Raw genomic sequence first — 20,277 nt, forward strand, 5'->3', positions numbered from 1 at the left:
CTCCCTACTGGCTTGAGTTCCATAATAATTGATTCCACTTTTGTGCTATGCTTCACAGATTGTGATTGAGAAGTTGTAGAACCAAATATTAGTTGCATCTTCATCAATCTTTTTCCTTTGCTCTTTAACTTGCAATTCAGCTGCTGCTATCTGGATTAGATCAATTCCATCTAGCTTTCCTTTGACTTGAATTGGTGGAGAAGTTGTGATGACAGGAACTAGCACTTGAGAAATCTGAACTGTTGTAGATGGCTCTCCTTCCCCTTCCCCTTTATTCTCCCCATTTTTGTTATCATCAAGGGTAGGGGTCAAGCCTTGTGCTTGTGCCAGCTGCATGAGTAGATTTGTTTGAGTTTGTTGATTCTGAAGAATGGTGACCATAGAGTCTTCAATGATTTGAACCCTATCTTCCAATCTGGTCAGCCTCTTGTCAGCATCAGAGGCCTTCCTCAGTCTCCCCAACAAATCTTGCATAGTACCATAGGGTATAACTGAATCCAATTTCTCAGCATTGTAGGATTTCAGATCAGCAATGTCCAGCTTGAGCTCATCCACACTTAGATTTTGCTGGTAATGCTGCAACTGCAAGAGATGCAGAGATTCCAGATGAGCTTGAAGAATTGCCTTGGTACCAGCATCCTGAGTCTCCTGAATGGCCTGCTGAATTGTCATGACTTGTTTGACCAAAGTGACACCAAACTCTCCTGGTGTTGATGGTTTTGCCCATGCCCATGCAGGAAGATTAGGAACAGAACTTGGGCCTGCTACTCCCCCTAAGTTCATGCTCTCATTCAAAGAATTAGAGTCATCATCATTAGAATTTACTCCAAATTCTTCAGATGGCTCACCAGCTTGAGAAGGCGGCCTGTTAACAGCAGCTTTGTCTCTGAGAAGAGATTCTGAAGTGTGTACAATGTGTAGTGTCTGTTCTGCCTCCACATTGCCCTGTGCAGCCAATAATTGATAGGCTGAAACAGGGTGAGTAAAAGTGTCAGCATCCAAGGAAATGTTATCAATGACAGCTTTGTAGTATTGCTGAAATTGTCTTTCCTTATCTGCATCAACCACTTTCATTAACTCACTAGCAATGGCTGGATCCACCCTTATAGCTTCTGTACCTGCCTTTCTCTCAATTTCTCTCTTTTCTTGCATCAGGGGCTCCCCCTGGCTCACACACACCCTCACCTTCACCTTCTAAGGTGGCACTCTTCTCACTTACTTTTGCCATGCTGGAAGAAATAGCATGCATTTGGTGACGCTCAACCTCTCCTTTTGCCTGGGAGCAACCCAGCCTCTCACTCAAAAAATCATTCCCTTCCCTCAAGCCTAAAAGTGATTGTACAGTTGCCATGTCCTCTACAGTTGGAGTTGTTTCTGTTAAGTGTGTAGAGGCCATCAACGGATAGGGAGTATCCGTTGAAGTAGAAACTGATGATATCAACGGATAACTGCTGTTAAGCTTATCCGTTGAAGAACAACCACTTGTCAACGGATGAGAGATAGCCGTTGAAGAAGGAAATGATGTAGAGATAGAAAGTGATATAATTGTTGAATCTGTGTAGATTGATTTTAAGTGTGGTGACACAGATTCTGCAACTACATCTGAAAGAATTGGCTGATGATCCAACAAATCATCTAAAAGATGATGATCACCAGGTTTTGAGTGGGGCTCCTCCCTGAGTTTTAATGAGGGAGAATCAGGAATTGATGTGAATATCATATCCACATCCAGAGAGGGTGTTGGAGAGTTTGAGGAATGACGTGTTTCTATATTGAGAGAATGGGGCTGTGATTCCACATTTGCTGGAATCACATCAAGCTGAATTTGAGAAGGCACAGATACTGGTGGATGTATCTGTGATGTGTGTGTCCCTTGTGTGGAAACTAGGGTTTTGGCCTTCTTCTTCCTTGAAAAGGCTTGAATTCGTGAATGTGTAGCTTCAGTGTCCCTCCCTCTTTTGTGCTGTGTCCCTGGTTGGGGACTATTTTCAATAGTTACATCCTTTTGGGAGGATGCAACTAGGGATGTGCTGGACTCCTTTTGAACCACTACAGTCTTTTGAGAGACTGTGGCTTGGCTGGATTGGGTACCACTCACCTCTCCCACCTTATCCTGGGGGGCTTTTTGATGTTCACCCCTCCCCTCACCACTCACACCCTGTTCACTCCCTTCAGGGTTTATGGTAGTTGTTACAACTGTTGTCTTTTGAGAAACAACAGAGGTAGGTTTCTATGACTTGACTTTGGAGATTTTAGATTTGGTGGCTTTGGTAGGACCTGTTTGGACAATGACACAGGTTCCATAGCCACACTAGAACGCAAAAAAACATTGGGGTTGGAAATAGTAGGAGTTATAGAAACATTTACCTCACTTACCTGTGGTGCATTCATGATTGGAAAGTATACCAATGGCACCTGGCTGTTGAGGTTCATTCTCAAAAGGTCTGCAAGGACCCTTTTCTCTTGTGCCCAGCATTTGAGTTTATTATTCTCATTGGATATAACCAAACCTTCAGCAACATGGTTAGCCAATAACATAAAGAATCTAGCAAAGTAGATGTTATGTGGTCTATTAGCTTTGTTACCTAATCTGGAACCTAATTCTAGCATAACACAGTTGCTAAAATTAAAGTACCTATCAGAAACTAGCATATAGAGCATATTAACAAGAGATGAAGTGATAGCATCAAAATTGCTAATCTTCCCAGAGAAAACCTTAATAAAGGCATCTCCAAGAAAACTCCATTCTTTCCTAAGGCATTTCCTTCTAATACTACCTAAACTAGCAGAATCAAAAGCATAGCCTATGGAATCTAGCATAGCAGAGACATCTTTATCAGTGTGTGGTGTCATGGCATTATTCTCAGGCAACTTAAAGCAAGATTGTAAATCATCACAATTAATGCAATAGTCCTTACCTTTGAGAGAGAAGGCAATAGTCATATCTGTGGAGTTGAACTCTGCAGTTGTCCAAATCTCCTCAATCACTTCACAGTAGATGGTTGGGGCTTCCAGCATTGCATAGCTCAGTTTGCAGTTCTTGATGAAGTCCATCATCTTATGATAATCAGAATGGGCTTCCTTCTTTTCAACCAAGACTATGAAATTATTCTTTTCATAAACAAATCCTGTTTGAGACATAATTTTGACTACTGGTGCCATTGTTGTGAGTAGAGGTTGCAGAGAAGAACTTGAGAATTGAGAGAGAAAGAGAATGATAATTGCAAGAAGAGAATGATAATTGCAAGAAAGCGTAAAGTGAAAATAAGAATTCAATTGGGCTTTTATACTTTCTTGAATTAAAACACAAATAAAATAATTAAATGATACTTTTAAGTAAGTGAAAGCCGTTCAGGAATAAATGAAACTGTAGAAATTCTGAAAACTACCGTAAATACAAATACATACAACACTGTATATCTGTATCAACGGTTGAGTAAAAGAATCAACGGCTGTGACTCACTGTCGTGACACATCAACGGATAAGGTAAATAGTTATCCGTTGATGAACAACCCTATTTTATCCGTTGAAGGATAAAATGACCAGAAATATATTTGTCTTTCAACGGATAATGAATATCCATTCATAGAACAATTTTGGCTTTCAACGGATAGGGAATATCCGTTGATAGGATAAGTCTTGATTAAAGCCAACTTTGTTCTTGCAGCAAATTCATTTCAGGCTACAAGACAGATTACATAGATGACATAGATTATGAATAGTTAAGCATACCTAACTCACTTACTAATCTTGTGAATGTTGATTCATCAAGTGGCTTGGTAAATATGTCTACAATCTGCTTTTCACTTGGAACAAAATGAAGTTCCACTGTACCTTTCATCACATGTTCCCTAATGAAGTGGTACTTGATATCAATGTGCTTGGTTCTTGAGTGTTGCACTGGATTTTCAGTAATGGCAATGGTACTTGTGTTATCACAAAATATTGGAATTTTGTCAACAGTTATACCATAGTCAAATAACTGGTTCCTCATCCACAGTATTTGTGCACAGCAACTACCAGCTGCAATGTATTCAGCTTCAGCTGTTGATGTGGAAACATAATTCTGCTTCTTGCTGAACCATGATACAAGCTTGTTTCCTAGAAATTGACAGGTGTCTGTTGTGCTTTTCCTGTCTATTTTGCAACCTGTATAATCTGCATCTGAGTAGCCAATTAGATCAAAACCAGACTCTCTAGGGTACCAAATTCCTAGATTTGGAGTCCCCTTGAGATATCTGAAAATTCTTTTAATAGCCACTAAGTGAGATTCTTTAGGGTCAGCTTGAAATCTAGCACAGAGACATGTAGAAAACATAATATCAGGTCTACTGGAAGTTAAATATAAAAGTGAGCCAACCATGCCTCTATAACTTGTAATATCCACAGACTTTTCAGCCTTGTTTAATTCAAGCTTGGTGGCAGTGGCCATGGGAGTTTTTGCAGGTGAACAATCCATTAAGTCAAACTTCTTTAAAAGATCATAAATATATTTAGTTTGACTAATGAAAATTCCACCACTAACTTGTTTAACTTGTAAACCAAGAAAGTAAGTTAGCTCTCCCATCATGCTCATTTCATATTTACTTTGCATTAATATAGCAAACTTTTTACAAAGTTTATCATCTGTAGATCCAAATATAACATCATCTACATAAATTTGTACAAGTATCTTAGAGCCATTAACATTTCTAAAGAAGAGAGTTTTGTCAACAGTACCTCTTGTGAAGTGATTATCTAGAAGGAACTTTGATAAAGTCTCATACCAGGCGCTAGGTGCTTGCTTTAGTCCATAGAGTGCTTTCAACAAATAATACACATGGTCTGGAAAATTTGGATCTTCAAAACCTGGAGGTTGGCTTACATAAACTTCTTCCTCCAATTCCCCATTTAGAAATGCACTCTTGACATCCATCTGATAGACTTTGAAATTGGCATTAGCTGCATAGGCTAGAAAGATTCTGATGGCTTCAAGTCTTGCAACTGGAGCAAATGTTTCATCAAAATCTATTCCCTCTTGTTGAGAATAGCCTTTGGCAACCAATCTGGCTTTATTCCTTATGACAATGCCATTTTCATCTATCTTGTTTCTGAATACCCATTTTATGTCAATAGAACTCTTGTTCTTTGGCTTGGGTACCAGCTTCCACACTTTGTTCCTCTCAAATTGGTTTAGCTCCTCTTGCATAGCTAAAATCCAATCTGGATCCAAAAGAGCTTCTTCCACTCGCTTAGGTTCCTCCTGTGATAGAAAGCTACTATACAGACATTCATCTTGAGTAGCCCTTCTAGTTTGTACTTTAGATGTAGCATCACCAATGATCAGTTCAAAAGGGTGATTCTTGGTCCATTTCCTTTGAGGTGGTAGATTAGCCCTTGATGAGGTTGCCTCAGTATTGTCATGATGTGAGATAAAATGTTGATTTGTTGAAACTCCCCCTGAGTTGCTGATCCTTTGAAAGGAATTGGGAGTTCTATCAACTGATGAGGTGAAGTGATTATCCGTTGACATACTGTGATCAACGGATGCTTCGTTATGAACATCAACGGATGATGCACTTTGTCTTTCAATGGATGCTGCATTGCTTCTTTCAACGGAAGCTGAATTTTGACTTTCAACGGATGCAGCATTCTGTGCATTATCCAAAGGCAGACTCTGGTTTCTTCTTGAGATGCCTTCTTCATCATTCTCATCTTCACTATCATCACAATATATCTCAATATTGTCAAATTTGAGTCCTTCATGATGTCCCTCATCTGTTAGTCCATCAATCTTTTTATCATCAAACACAACATGTACAGATTCCATGACAATGTTGGTTCTTAGATTGTAGACCCTATATGATTTTCCAGCAGAATAACCAACAAATATTCCTTCATCAGCCTTTGCATCAAACTTTCCTTTGTGATCAGATTGATTCCTTAAGATGTAACATTTGCAACCAAAGACATGTAGAAAGTTTAAAGTTGGTTTTCTTCTCTTGAATAATTGATAGGGAGTCATGCATTTTGCTTGATTAATTAGAGAAATATTTTGAGTGTAACATGCACAGTTAACAGCCTCAGCCCAAAAATAAGTTGGGAGCTTTTACTCCTCAAGCATTGTCCTTGCAGCTTCAATTAGTGATCTGTTCTTCCTTTCCACCACACCATTTTATTGTGGAGTTCTTGGAGCTGAGAACTCATGCATGATCCCATTTACTCCACAAAACATCTTCATGGTTGAATTCTTGAACTCAGTTCCATTATCACTCCTAATATTCCTTACTTTGAAATCAGGATGATTGTTGACTTGCTTGATATGATTGATGATGATTTCACTAGCTTCATCCTTTGATCCAAGAAAATAAACCCATGAAAACTTTGAGAAATCATCTATAATCACTAGGCAGTATCTTTTCCTTGAAATTGACAATACATTGACTGGTCCAAAAAGATCCATGTGTAGAAGTTGCAGTGGTTCATCAATTGCAGATTCAAGCTTCTTACTGAATGATACTTTCTTTTGCTTTCCTTTCTGACAAGCATCACACAGTCCATCCCTTGTGAATTCCACTAGAGGCATTCCTCTAACTAAGTCCTTTTTGACTAGATCATTCATTGTCTTGAAATTCAAATGGGACAGCTTCTTGTGCCATAGCCAACATTCAACTGGACTTGCTTTGCTGAGAAGACAAGTAATGGATTCTGCATCTGTAGAGTTGAAATCAGCTAAGTACACATTTCCTTTTCTAACTCCAGTTAGAACCACTTTATTGTCCTTTTTACTTGTGACAATACAGGCTTCAGAATTGAAGGAAACAGTATTCCCTATGTCACATAGTTGACTGATGCTCAATAAATTGTGTTTGAGATCATCAACCAATGCAACTTCATCAATGATGACATTTTCTTTTGAAATCAAGCCATATCCCATAGTGAATCCTTTGCTGTCATCTCCAAAGGTTATGCTAGGGCCAGCTCTCTCCTTAAACTCTGTGAGCAGGGTGAAATCTCCTGTCATGTGTCTTGAACAACCACTGTCCAAGTACCATAGATTCCTTCTTTGTCCCTGCACACAACAAAATCAATCAAGTTGATTTTGGTACCCAAGTTTCCTTGGGTCCAGCCTTGTTAGTCTTTTTCCTAGACTTCATTCCTCCTGCATCTTTTGACTTAGGTAACTTTGGGTCAACCTTGGTCTCAGATGTGGTTGGTTGAAGTGTAGGGTTAGTCACAGAATCATTTAACGCATTTGATTGAATTTGATAAGGCATAGGTTGTGCAAACATGTTATTCCACATAGGCATATTGTATGGCATTTGAGGCATACTAAATGCAGTAAAGTAAGGATTGTTAATGTATGGCATGCTTGCAAAATGTGCATGGGGATTCTGGTGAGACATAACAGGCATAGCATGCAGAGGTGACATAGACATGTTAGGCATGGAGGGATTTAAGGCGTGGGAGCATTTTTAACAGATTTGCAATTATCAGATAGGTGATTAACACTTTTACAATGTACACAGCTTTTTCTAGGAGCATACCTATCAGGTGTGTAATTGTTATATTTATTAATCCCTACCTTCCCATTTCTTTTAGATTTTCTTTTAGTTTCCTTCTTATCCTCAACCAACTTAAGCCTATCTTTCAACTGATCTAAAGTCATGTGTCATATATTCACCTTACATACATCTCTGGATGTGCTAGCTCCTTCTTTGACAAAGTTCTTGAGAGTTGAATCATTCTTTTTATTTTTAAAAGAACTTGCCTGTTTTAATTGATGAGCCTTCAACGGATGCTCCTTTTCTTCCTTCAACGGATAACTTTCATCATCCGTTGATTCCACATCAGTTGACAATCCATCAATTAATTCTAACTTCTTTTTGTTTTTCTTCCAGGCATCCTCACAGAATGATTCAATTCCTTGAACCTTGGCAATTTGAACACCAACATCCCTAGATGTTTTCCAGGCCTTGATTACCTCTTGCTCACTTTCTAACTGTTTAGAAAGAATTTCTACTTTCTTAACAGCTTCTTCTAGTTTACTCTCGACAGTCAAGCATTTAAGTTTAATCTTTTCAAGCTCAATTACCTGACTCTCTAACACAGCATTCCTATCACTTAAAAACACATTATTTTCTTTGATCCTAGTATTTTCTTTAGCTAGTGATTTAAGAGAAACACGCAAATGATATAATTCATTGGACATATCATTTATGGCTTCATTGCATTCATATTTAGAAAGCTGAGAGAGATCAGTAGTAATTACCTGGTTGCTTGATGAACTAGTTTCATTTTCATCAGAATTAGCCATCAGGGCTAGGTTGACATATTCCACATCATCATCTTCATTTACCCCATCTGCTGTCCAATCATCTTGAGTGAGAAAAGCTTTTTCCTTTTGTTTGAGCAAATCAAAATACTTCCTTTTGTAATCAACTTGCTCAAATTTCTTTTTCTCAGAATTTGGCTTCCTACACTCACTTGCAAAGTGTCCACTAATGCCACAGTTGTAACATTTGAACTTTGATTTGTCCACCATGTTTTTGTTTGGCTTAGTGAACTTTGTGTTTTTCCTGAACTTCATCTTTGCAAACCTCCTGGACAGAAAGGCCAGATGTTCATCAATATCATCAGATTCATCCTGACTGGAATTGTCTTCATCCTCAGCAACTTGCTTTTTACCCTTGCTTGATTCTGATTTGCTTGTGCCAATTTTGAGACTTGGCATTGTCTTTTCCTCATTTCTGGCTTCAACTTTTTCACTGTCAGCTACAAGTGCAACTGATCCTCCTTTTCTCTTTCCCTTTTCCAACAGCTCATCTTGCTCCATCTTAAGTTCATAAGTCTTCAAAATTCCATATAATATTTCAAGTGTGAAGTCCTTATAATCTTGAGAATTTCTTAGAGAAACAGTCATAGGCTTCCATTCCTTTGGTAGAGACCTTAGAAATTTTAAATTGGAGTCCTTGACTTGGTACACTCTCCCATACAGCTTTAATCCATTCAATAGTTTCTGAAATCTGTTGAATGTATCATTCAATGATTCTCCTTCTTCAAAGTGAAAATATTCATATTGTTGAATGAGAAGCTACATTTTGTTTTCTCTAACTTGCTCAGTGCCTTCACAGATAAGCTGCACAGTATCCCAAATTTCCTTAGCAGTTTGGCTATTGATGACATTGTCAAACATATCTTGATCCAGGCCATTAAACAAAATGTTCATGGCTTTCTTGACCTTGTGGACCTCTTCAATATCTTCAACAGTCCATTCTGCCTTTGGCTTGGGAATAGACTGTCCAACAGCAACTGTAGCAGTAGCAGCTGTGGCCACCTTGTGTGGGATGTGAGGACCATTCTCAATGCAGTTGATGTAGCTTTCATCTTGAGAGAGAAGATGTAAATGCATCTTCACCTTCCAGTGATGATAGTTATCTCTTTCCAGGATTGGAATCTTTACACCAATATCCTTCTTACTCATGATGTTAGCAGAATAGATCTTTAAACTCTTTGTATGTTAAGAGCTTGCTCTGATACCAATTGTTATTCCCAGTGGACTAACAATGAGATTTACAGAAGGGGGGGTTGAATGTAAATCTCATAACTTTTTCAAGTTTTGAGCAATTTGTAAGACTAAGTGTTTGAGTGATCAAATGTGTGTGAATTGCTTGGAGCTGATGCAGACAGATATATATTTAAACACAAATGTAATGAACACAAAGAACTTAAAAACTTTTCTGGTGGATTTGTTGTTCCACCAGAGATGTGTTATTTCAGAAAATCTGTGATTCAAAATTAAATCACAGCTGCTTCCTAGTACAAACTAGATAATTTTCTCTCTTGATATTTCTAAACAGCTCAGGGAAAATTCACATCTAATTACTAGCTACTACTTGGTTTATATAACACCAAGTTTACAAGTGAAGACAAAGATAAAGTACAATAAGACAATAGTTCTCTACTTGTTTCTGTTCCATTTTTATCCAGTGTAATATGGAATTATCTGTTGACTTTCCATTATGAACCAGACTAAAAACGGCTGCTTTTTATGCTGTTCCTGAAATAGGCTACCATATCTCTGTCAATCCATGTGCCTCTGTCAGCTTTGTTAACTGTCACTATCAACTGCTATGAGACTGAGCATCCGTTGAAGCTTTCATCCGTTGATGACTTTATCCGTTGATGCTCTAGCAGTGCATCCGTTGAAGCTTTCATCCGTTGATGGCTTTATCCGTTGATGCTCTAGCAGTTGAAGCTTTATTCGTTGAAGCACTTATCCGTTGATGGATATTATCCGTTGAAGCATTAGAGACATCCGTTGAAGCTTAGTTTCTTATCCGTTGAAGGTCTTCAATATCCGTTGACACTTCTTCACTTATACAAAATTACAAGGCATGAAATATTTACAATTAGCCCTCCTATTTGTACATCCATTAGCAGTCAACATAACTGATTATCTCCTAACAACATCTAAGAATTACAGCTTGAAATCAGAAAGTGAGATGTGCTACAATACCAAACTTATTGCTAAGTAAGGCTACTCCTTCAACGGATAGACAAGATGGTCTTATCCGTTGAGGCTACAAACACTAGATTTCTACTTAAGTGTTTTGCTGAACTTATCATCAAACTAATACACATATTCCTAACATAAACAGATTGATATTTAAATATAATTTATGTAACTATTATAAGTAAAAAAATATAGATTTTACACTATCATCCAGCAGAATGAGGTTATATCTCTTGATGACATCAATTGCGGTAGAAGAGTTTGGAACCGAAGGCCACATTCGAGTTACTCTTGCTTTAATTTTCCAGGTGGTTCTAGAGAGGTCGAGAGAAGATAGTTGATCGAACATTGTTGCTAAAAATCTGGAATAGTATATTCAGCGAATTAGTTCGAATTAGTTCGAATTAATTCAACTTTTAATACATGATAGATACATAAAAACTATGAGAAAATAGAAAATCAGAAATAGTTGAGTATTATTACGTTTGTGTAGTGGTTGCTAACTGTTAGTCGGAAGATGTGATTTTGTGTGAAAGGATGAACATGGTTTATATATGTGATTGAGACATAATTAGTGGGAGGAATTGATGTATGTATAGAAAAATCAGCACTTAATAATTATTTTCATGATTCAAATAATAAATTAATGATTTTCTAATCATAAAAGAATCAATTATAGCATGAATTATGGACATGTATGATATTACTTGGATTATTGATTTTGTAAATCATAAAAAGAATCAATTAGAACTATATCTATATTTTTGCAGGGTGTAATTTGCTAATAAATAATTTATATGACTATTTACTCTTATTAAGGGGAGGAAAATAGAGAAGAGCATTTTAAGTAAATTGTAAAAGCTAGTGCTAGTAAGTATTAAGAATATATTGAAAATTCAGTATGATACATACTATAGATTGTATGTATGATGTGGTGTGCAACAAATTGTGCGATGAAGAATTATGTTTACAAAGAAGAATCAAAGAAGAATCGGCAGAATCATGTAGCTCTACAATCAAGGAAATTGAAATACATTCGATAATAATTGTGATGATAATTGTGATCAAACATCCCTTTTATTCTTTACAGAATAATTGTGATTGCTGTCATATTGGTAGTTACCATGTTGAATTAATTCAAATATGTTGAATAGTAAATATGGAGTATCCGGAACCCATGGATAGTGAATATGGAGTATCCGCTAAATATAGTATTGTTTGTATTGATAAATTGAAATCGGATAAATCCATGGGTTGCAACTGGGTTGGATTATTAAAATGGTTCATGTATTTGAATTTTGTATGACCAAAAAGGGTAAACAAATGATTAAGGAGAGGAAAATAGAGAAGCGCCTTAAATTGTAAAAGCTAGTGCTAGTAAACATTAAGAATATATTAATTAAAAAGATAAACTTTAAATATAGAATCAAAAAGATAAACTTAAAATAAAATTAAGAGAAGTATTATAAATAAAGTAAAGTAAAGTAGAGATTAGAAAAGTAAATGCAAAAAACACACTATGCCTAAGAAAAACTAGAATATTTTATCAAACGCATCCTCGAAACGCGTCTTTCAACCTATTTAAGACGAAAGAGGCCCTACCCAAGCATGCACTATGAATGCATTGTATGACGCTTACACCGTATTTGTATGATGCTTGAACTACTTTGAAGTCGTATTTAGCCACTAGTGTTTGAATTTTATGTTCAGAGTTCAGTGAATCTTGGAAAGTAACTTGGTCACTTAACTTGAGCTATATCTTTAAATTTTTAATCATAATTACTAAGTTTACATTTAAATTTTATTATAAAATTCAACTTTAATGATGCAATCATATTCATATACATAGGTACAATATAAAAATCTCAATGAACCTTAATTTTACCAATAAAATTAAGATATCTTCATAAATTAACTAACATCCTATATTTTCAGATTCCAATAAAATTTTAATGAAAATGAAGCATTAGCATTAGCAAATGTATGCTTAAGGTATTCAAAATAAGACTAATACATGTATGGTTAAGTTATTCAAAATAAAACTAATTAATAAGCTGTTGTTTTATTGTCACAGTCAAGGTATGGGTCTATTTAAAGAAGAAGAATGTATATTCTCCAGCACCATCTTCTAAATTAACATTGCAGATGGATCCCCTAGTTATATTTCTTCTTCTTGCTTTTCCAGTTGCATCAGTATATCTCTTGTTTTATCACAAAAAGAGAGCTGATGATCTTTCTTCACCTCCAGGTCCGCCAGGCTTTCCGATTATCGGAAACTTTTACCAACTTTATAAAGCTTCATGTGCTCATGAGTATCTATGGGACCTATCAAAGCGATATGGATCTCTCATGACTTTACACATGGGCTCTGTCCCCATACTAGTCGTATCATCAGCAAAGATGGCAAAAGAAGTGTTGAAAACTCAAGATCTTATCTATTGTAATAGGCCTGTTTTGACAGGACCGCGAAAAATGTCGTATAATGGACTAGATGTTGCGTATGGTCGATATAGTGATCATTGGAGGCAAGTGAGGAAGTTTTGTACTCTCGAACTTTTCACTCAAAGCAGAGCTCAACTTTGTGTTCGTCCTGTTCGCCAAAAAGAGGTGTCTCGGATGATTGAACGACTGCAGGAGTCGGCTGCTTCTTCGAAAGATGTCAATGCGTTTGAATGTTTTGCGAATTTGTCTACTTCCGTTATTTCTGGAGTTGCATTCGGGAACAGGTACGATGAAGACCGGTTAGGAAAAGACAGATTCCAACGGATGGTGTCGGGGTTGGAAGAGATGTTTGTTGGCAGTTTTATGTCTGATTACTTTCCTGTATTTGGCTGGATTGATAGACTCAGTGGAATGAATGCTAAACTTGATCGCACTTTCAAAGAGTTAGAAGCGTTTTACCAACAACTTATCGATGAACATCTTCAACGTGATAGATCCGAATCTCAAACAGAGGATCTCGTTGATGTCATGTTGAAAAACAAAGACTCCTCTTCTCTATCAATGGACACAATTAAAGCAATTCTTATGGTATGTAGCTTCTTTAACTCTTTATCATTTTAACAACTTCTTTTTTAAAAGTCAAGCACCATTTCGGGTTTTGGGTTTAAGGAAGTTACCTTACTCCTCAGTCCCTCGTGATTTATACTCCCTCCCTCTCATTCATTTCTCTACATTTTTTTCGTGGACATTTGTCCCAATTCTTTATATTTCAAAAGTTTCCAAAAATAATAAAGTTTTATAATATAAAAATTAACTACATAGTCACATACATATGCAGTATTCATGATTCAGTTGTTTCATAAATGATTGCAGGATGTATTCATCGGAGGAACCAGTACAAGCGCGACTGTGTTGGTCTGGGCAATGACAGCATTAATGCGTAATCCAGGAGTCATGAAGAAAGTTCAGGAAGAGATTAGATCAGTGATCGGGAATAAAGGCAATGTAGACGAAGAAGATCTTCAAAATCTCCCTTACTTGGAAGCAGTTGTGAAGGAGACCATGCGACTATACCCTGCAGGTCCACTACTTATGCCCCGAGAAACAATGAAAACCTCTATAATCGGTGAAGATAAAGATCACATGTACAAGATCAAACCTAAAACCATAGTTTACGTAAGCATGTGGGCAATTGGAAGAGACCCGGAAAACTGGAAAAATCCCATGGAGTTTGTGCCTGAAAGATTCATGGAAAGACCTGATTTTAATTACTCAGGACAACAATTTGAGTACATACCTTTTGGTGCTGGTAGGAGAATATGTGCTGGGATTAACCTAGGAATAACCACCGTGGAGCTTGCACTTGCTAATCTTCTTTACACTTTTGACTGGGAACCACCTTCTGGGATGAGATTTGAGGACATTGATGATCAGACTGTTGGAAATAATTTAGCTTTGCATAAGAAAAATCCACTCTATCTTCGACCTAAAAAATTTGTATGTCCATGATCATGCGGTGACATATATGGCTACGTAAGATGAAAAATATATGATCCTTGATCCTTTTTATTGCATAAATAATTGTGCGAGACAATACCCTGCACTCTGCATATTCCTGTCTTTGATCTTTTTATTAATTATTATACCTTTTCATTTTCCAAGTTCCTCGTGATGCACAATAATATATCAACATGTATGTTGTAATAAGAAATATTCTTCGAAATCACAATTTGTATGAAATGAAATACGAGCAAACACATTTATTTAGTATATATAACCAGATCGAAAGTGGTAATTTTTATATATTATTTTATATATTTATAATCTCTATTATATAATTATATAATCTACAATGCAAATACGCAACAAAGATATTGGTATATATATGAATTATCTATATATAACAGAAGAATAAGAAAATAAAATTAGTGTGGCATTTTATTTTCGTAAAATTATAAATTTTCCCTTACATTTGCTATATTTAAAAAAATGTTGTCATTAGAGATCGAACATAAGTCTACTCATTCAATAATATATTTTTATATTACCTATATCAAACTATCACTTATATTTTTAATTATACATATAACTAACTCTATAGCCCGAGACACGGACATACTCTTAAATATTATATAATTTTTTTATTAATTTCAATTTTTATTTCAGGTATTTGAAATTCAAGTTAGTGATAGATGTTGCGACATTATAAACTTATTTTTGTGTTATATTCATAGAAAATTCCCAGCGTGACTATATTATTGTCGACTTGCCGGAAAAATTTTAATGCTACGTAACATGTTATTTGTGTCGTATTAGTTCTTTGTGCTATGTTGATATGAATTTCGTTCAAGATACGTGCAATGTGAAATGTGATTATATTATTGTCAAATTGTTACTACATATTTGATACTACATAGTACATGATATGTTCGTTGTATTGTTTTGGTAGGTTTTTCCCGTAAAATAAAATCTGACAATTATATTGTGTATTTTCTTAGCAAGTATTTGATACTTCATAATTGTCATGAATAATCATATTACACATTAAATATTTTAAAAAAATATACTCAAAATAATTTTGTAAGTGTATTTTAAATTAGGTAATGATGATTTTTTTTTCGTCAGTCACTTAACTCACAATTAATTTGTTATGAAATTGTGTCATGTTATTTAAAAATTTGATATAATAAAATTATGGTATATTTATAATTATATCAAAATCTTAAATTTTTAATTATATTTTATTACTTTTTTAAGGATACATATAACTTAAAATGACATACGTGTAGGTGTATGTTCATATATATGTATTATCATTTTAAAGTTTGACTATTAATGAGCATTATATATGAAATAAATAAGATAGAAGTTTCATAAATAAGATAGGAGTTAAGTGTAATTATAGTGTTTGAAGGGTATAATAGTCATTTTACCATGATTAAATTGTCTCACTCAACCCCCCACTTACTCTATTATATATATAATAGATATGTAAGTTATTTCACTTTAAGCGTAATTATTCGATTTTTTTGGGGGTTAATTTTAGCAAACTGAATTTAAATATTTGTTCAAATACAATACATTAACAGATTAATAATGTATGTATGTATGTATATATTACGACTATGAAGGGTTTATGTATTTAGTTGAATTTGAAATAATAATTTCACCGGATTTTTTTTAAAAAAAATACTTGAAATACTTTAGCTTAATTTGAATTCAAAACATGTTCCATTTTTTGAAAAATATTCGTCATTTGACTATATAAACCAGGTTTAGTATTTAAATTATGAGTTTGATGAAGACAACTCACATAATTTAAATTTAACATAATTATATAGTCAATAACATAAATCCGCAACAAAGAATTCGGTATATATACGACTTATAATCCATAACTATGCATAATCAATTAGCATAGAGTAATTTGATATCCGACAAAATTTATTTCGTCGGGCATTCTCCCAATCCTTTCTTTATCAATATAATAACAGAACATGCACATAAAATTCATAAAATTCAGGAGACATTTTAGTCTCCTAAAATTAGAAATTTTTCCGTGTGTATTTAAAAAAATGTTTGTGCTGAGAATCGAACCCAAGTTTAACCACTATCTTTTAAATTTCAATACCACGATGCCAATTTGTCATTTATGTTTTTTAATTATACACTTAACATGTATTTGTCACATAAGAGTTATAGAATAACATTTTTACAATCATCTTTTTCTTTTTATATATGTCGATTTAGTTGCCTATATATTTCTAAAAAATTATGTTACTATTAAAATACAAATATTATTTAACATTTAACATAGAAAAATTAATATTTTACAAAAAATATACAAGATTATAAAATTAATTATTAATAATATTCTAACAATTATTTATTTGAATATGATACAAGATTATATATAGTAATTGATTAGTCAAAAAATATATTCAATGTTACTTATACATAGTGTGACGGCCTCAACCCCGGGGTCAGGAGTTGACGTCACTAAACACAATTACCAAAAATATAAACAACGGAATTATTATTAAAATATACTAACTTGACCCCAAACCAAGATCCGATCCAGGTTCAAGTATAATTCAGGTTCTCATTATTACAAACTTTTTATTCAACATCTAAGACACACTAACTTTATTCAGCAACTCCTCAAACCTCATGGCCTGATACAAACTACCTCAGAGGAGCCGGGTCCGGTAGGGGCGGGAACATAGGTCGGTCTGACTGATCTTCTAGGCATCTGCGAAATATACATAACAGTTTGCAAGGGTGAACATAATCGCTCAGCAGTACCAAAGTATGAATAACAGAATAAAGCAGTAATGTAACAATAATAGGAACAAAACTGTAATCATGATAGCAACATTATGCAACAAAATCAGAGAAAACTGGATATCACTAACTAGCATGCTTCATCAAAATAACATAACAGAGTGCTTTAAAAACACCAGAGTCCAATTTTTAGCATGCTAGTCACACTTGTAAAATTACTGTATCAACTATTTGTACCCTTACGGGAATCATAAAACCAAATCAGATACGTAATGGATATGTGTAGACAGCTGATCAGGCTATCAACACCAGACAGCTCCAACTGCCATCTCATTTATGGCTCCAACTGCCATCTCATTTATCTGTTCCGGAACTCAGAGACTAGCTAGGTCTCTGACCTGCTGGACTAATCGGTTATATAGTGCGCGCAACCGAATTAGCCTCTTACGCCACCTCAATAGGTCTACTCTGGCCCCAATGTATCCCATATCTGATCGTTTTAATCCAGTTTTCAAAATCATCACTTTTACCTATCTCTTTTTCAAAACCAATTATGTCACAACACACTATTCAAATCCTCTTTTCATTTAAATCACGTTTAGAGATAGGTGTTTTCAGAAGTTACTTTTCCCCAAAAACATAATTTAAAACAACATTTTCAAACACAGGGGATACGTAACTTAAAACATTTCTGTTCCATTACGAAAGTAAAACATTTAGTTATTCATATACACTGAACCATAAAAGAATGGTCAGGGGTACTTGCCTTGCAATGCTTTACAAAACCCTAAGTAGCTTTCACGCTGACTTTAAACCTGGGAAAACTCGATCGGAATCTACAAATACAGAATACCCTAATCAGTTACACTGATATGCTTGATATCCTCAAATTCTAACAACTCAATCCGATAACCCCACTCGTATCATTATTATACACATAAACTCGTAATCGCATAGTCACGTAGTCGGAAATATTGTTAGGGGTAACACTTATAAATACATATACTTTCGAACATATTTTTAGGAAATTTTGGCAGCATCTTATTTATTTATAAGACTAGTCGTCAATTACGATCGACGTCCATAATCAAAACAATCCACAATATTACGCCACCATTTATACAACGTACATTCCAACACCAGTCACAATCAATTATTCAAGTCCGAAAATATTTTACCCAATCCTTTTTATTTATTTATAAAATTTAGGACTCAGAACATCGTCATCACCATCCACCGTCCGCTCGTAACAAGTCATCGCGGTACGACGACAAAATTTATTGGTGCCCGAAATATTCGGGTATCCAAATAAATTCCACCGATTTATTAATAATTATTTTCCCACACGAATTAATAATATCACAAATTTTACTCAATAATTCCTGCAGAAAAAAAAATGATAATAATCAAATCAAACTGCATAGTCTCGGCCCAACAGAAAAAGGCCCAAATGTATCGGCCCAAACTGCAGGCCCAAAAGCCAAAACAACAGAACAGGAACCCAATGAAACACACGCGCAAACGCGCCGCAGAACCACAACAGGGCGGCAACACAAGCGGCGGTGCTGCTTTCTACCACCACTCGACACACACAACACAATCACACACACAACACAATCACACACACAACACAGCACATACATATATGTATATACTATAACCAAATCAGAATCAGGCAACCAGAATAAAGAGGATGGCCAGAAAGTAATTACCGAACACAGGGAGCCGGAGAAGAACACCGGAAAAGCGAGGAAGAAACAGAGGTGAAGAAACGAAGGTAGAACAGTAAAAGAGAGAAGGAAGAATCGATGGAGAGAGACAGGGACAAAGAGATGATGTTTGGGGAAATAAGCTACTGCCTGCACGTGTCCTTCAAATGGGATGCGTGTTAATATTCTTTTACGAAATTTTAACACGTGTCCCTGAGTATTATGGGTCGAATAATTAACGAATTTTGAAATCAACGAGTCATGGCACCTCAAAAAAAATCTCGTTAAATCACGATAATACTTTTAAAGTATTGTAAATATTCCGAGGTTTATAAAAATATATATTTTGAAATTTTTAAACAATTTCTAAAACGCAACTGGTACCCGTTTTTAACAAATAAACGAAACAACGGGCGGGTGAAATCAATCCCAAAAATTTTGAATATAATTTTAAAATTCTCGGAATATTCCAAACTTATATTAATATGAGTTTCATAATTTTTGAAGATTTCGATAATTAAATATGGATTTTACCATTAAACACACTCAGAAAATCATTTAAAAGTGAATAATTAACGAAATATTGATTTCTCAATTTTATAAAGTCCTAAAAATAATTATTGAAATTATAAAATTAGAAAACAAATTTTAAAGATAGTTCAAATATTTATGGAATTAAAACTACAATAAAATCACTTTTACAAGCAAAAATAAAATCTTATAACTTACCAATAAATCACACAATTCCAATCTCACATATCAATAAATCATAAATAATTAAATAAAAATCCACAACTGCTGCCAAAACCAATACACACATTTTATTTATTTACGTAAACCTTTATTACACTTCCAAATATTAGAAATAAAATAAAAATACACGAGTCGTTATATCATTTCCCCCTTAAAAAGATTTTGTCCCCAGAATCTATACAACTAAACAAATGAGGATATTTATCAAGAATGTCCGACTCTAATTCCCAAGTAGACTCTTGTACTCGAGGATTTCTCCACAATACTTTTACTATAGGAATTGATTTATTCCTGAGGACTCGTTCCTTACGGTCTAGGATTTGGACTGGTTGTTCCACATAGGACAAATCTCGTTGAAACTCAATCGGTTCGTATTCTATGACTTGATTCGAATTAGGGACATAGGGCTTCAACATAGACACATGGAACACATTATGAATGTGCTGCCACTGCGGTGGTAACGCTATCTCATAAGCAACCTTTCCCACTTTCTTCAAAACTTCAAAGGGTCCTATGAATCTAGGGCTAAGCTTACCCTTCTAACCAAATCATACTAACCCTTTCCAAGGTGATACTTTTAGTAACACCAGAGC

At 35.1% G+C, this 20,277-nt stretch overlaps 1 protein-coding gene across 1 annotated transcript; it reads left to right on the forward strand.

Annotated features, from left to right (window-relative positions):
- Positions 1–12,606: 12,606 nt before the first annotated feature.
- On the forward strand, positions 12,607–14,599 carry LOC141677326 (5-OH-xanthotoxin synthase-like). Its single transcript, XM_074483207.1, has 2 exons — positions 12,607–13,526; positions 13,812–14,599. Exons 1-2 carry the CDS (start codon positions 12,642–12,644, stop codon positions 14,445–14,447), a joined length of 1,521 nt encoding a protein of 506 aa, XP_074339308.1. The 5' UTR covers positions 12,607–12,641; the 3' UTR covers positions 14,448–14,599.
- Positions 14,600–20,277: the final 5,678 nt, after the last annotated feature.

The sequence above is a fragment of the Apium graveolens genome, chromosome 8, assembly GCF_009905375.1.
Source record: "Apium graveolens cultivar Ventura chromosome 8, ASM990537v1, whole genome shotgun sequence".
Classification (NCBI taxonomy): domain Eukaryota; kingdom Viridiplantae; phylum Streptophyta; class Magnoliopsida; order Apiales; family Apiaceae; genus Apium; species Apium graveolens.

Bases quoted from the DNA above. Each gene is read 5' to 3' on its own strand.
- LOC141677326 (XM_074483207.1), top strand. From the start codon at position 12,642: ATGGATCCCCTAGTTATATTTCTTCTTCTTGCTTTTCCAGTTGCATCA. The intron at 13,527-13,811 runs GTATGTAGCTTC...AAATGATTGCAG, and splicing joins CAATTAAAGCAATTCTTATG to GATGTATTCATCGGAGGAAC.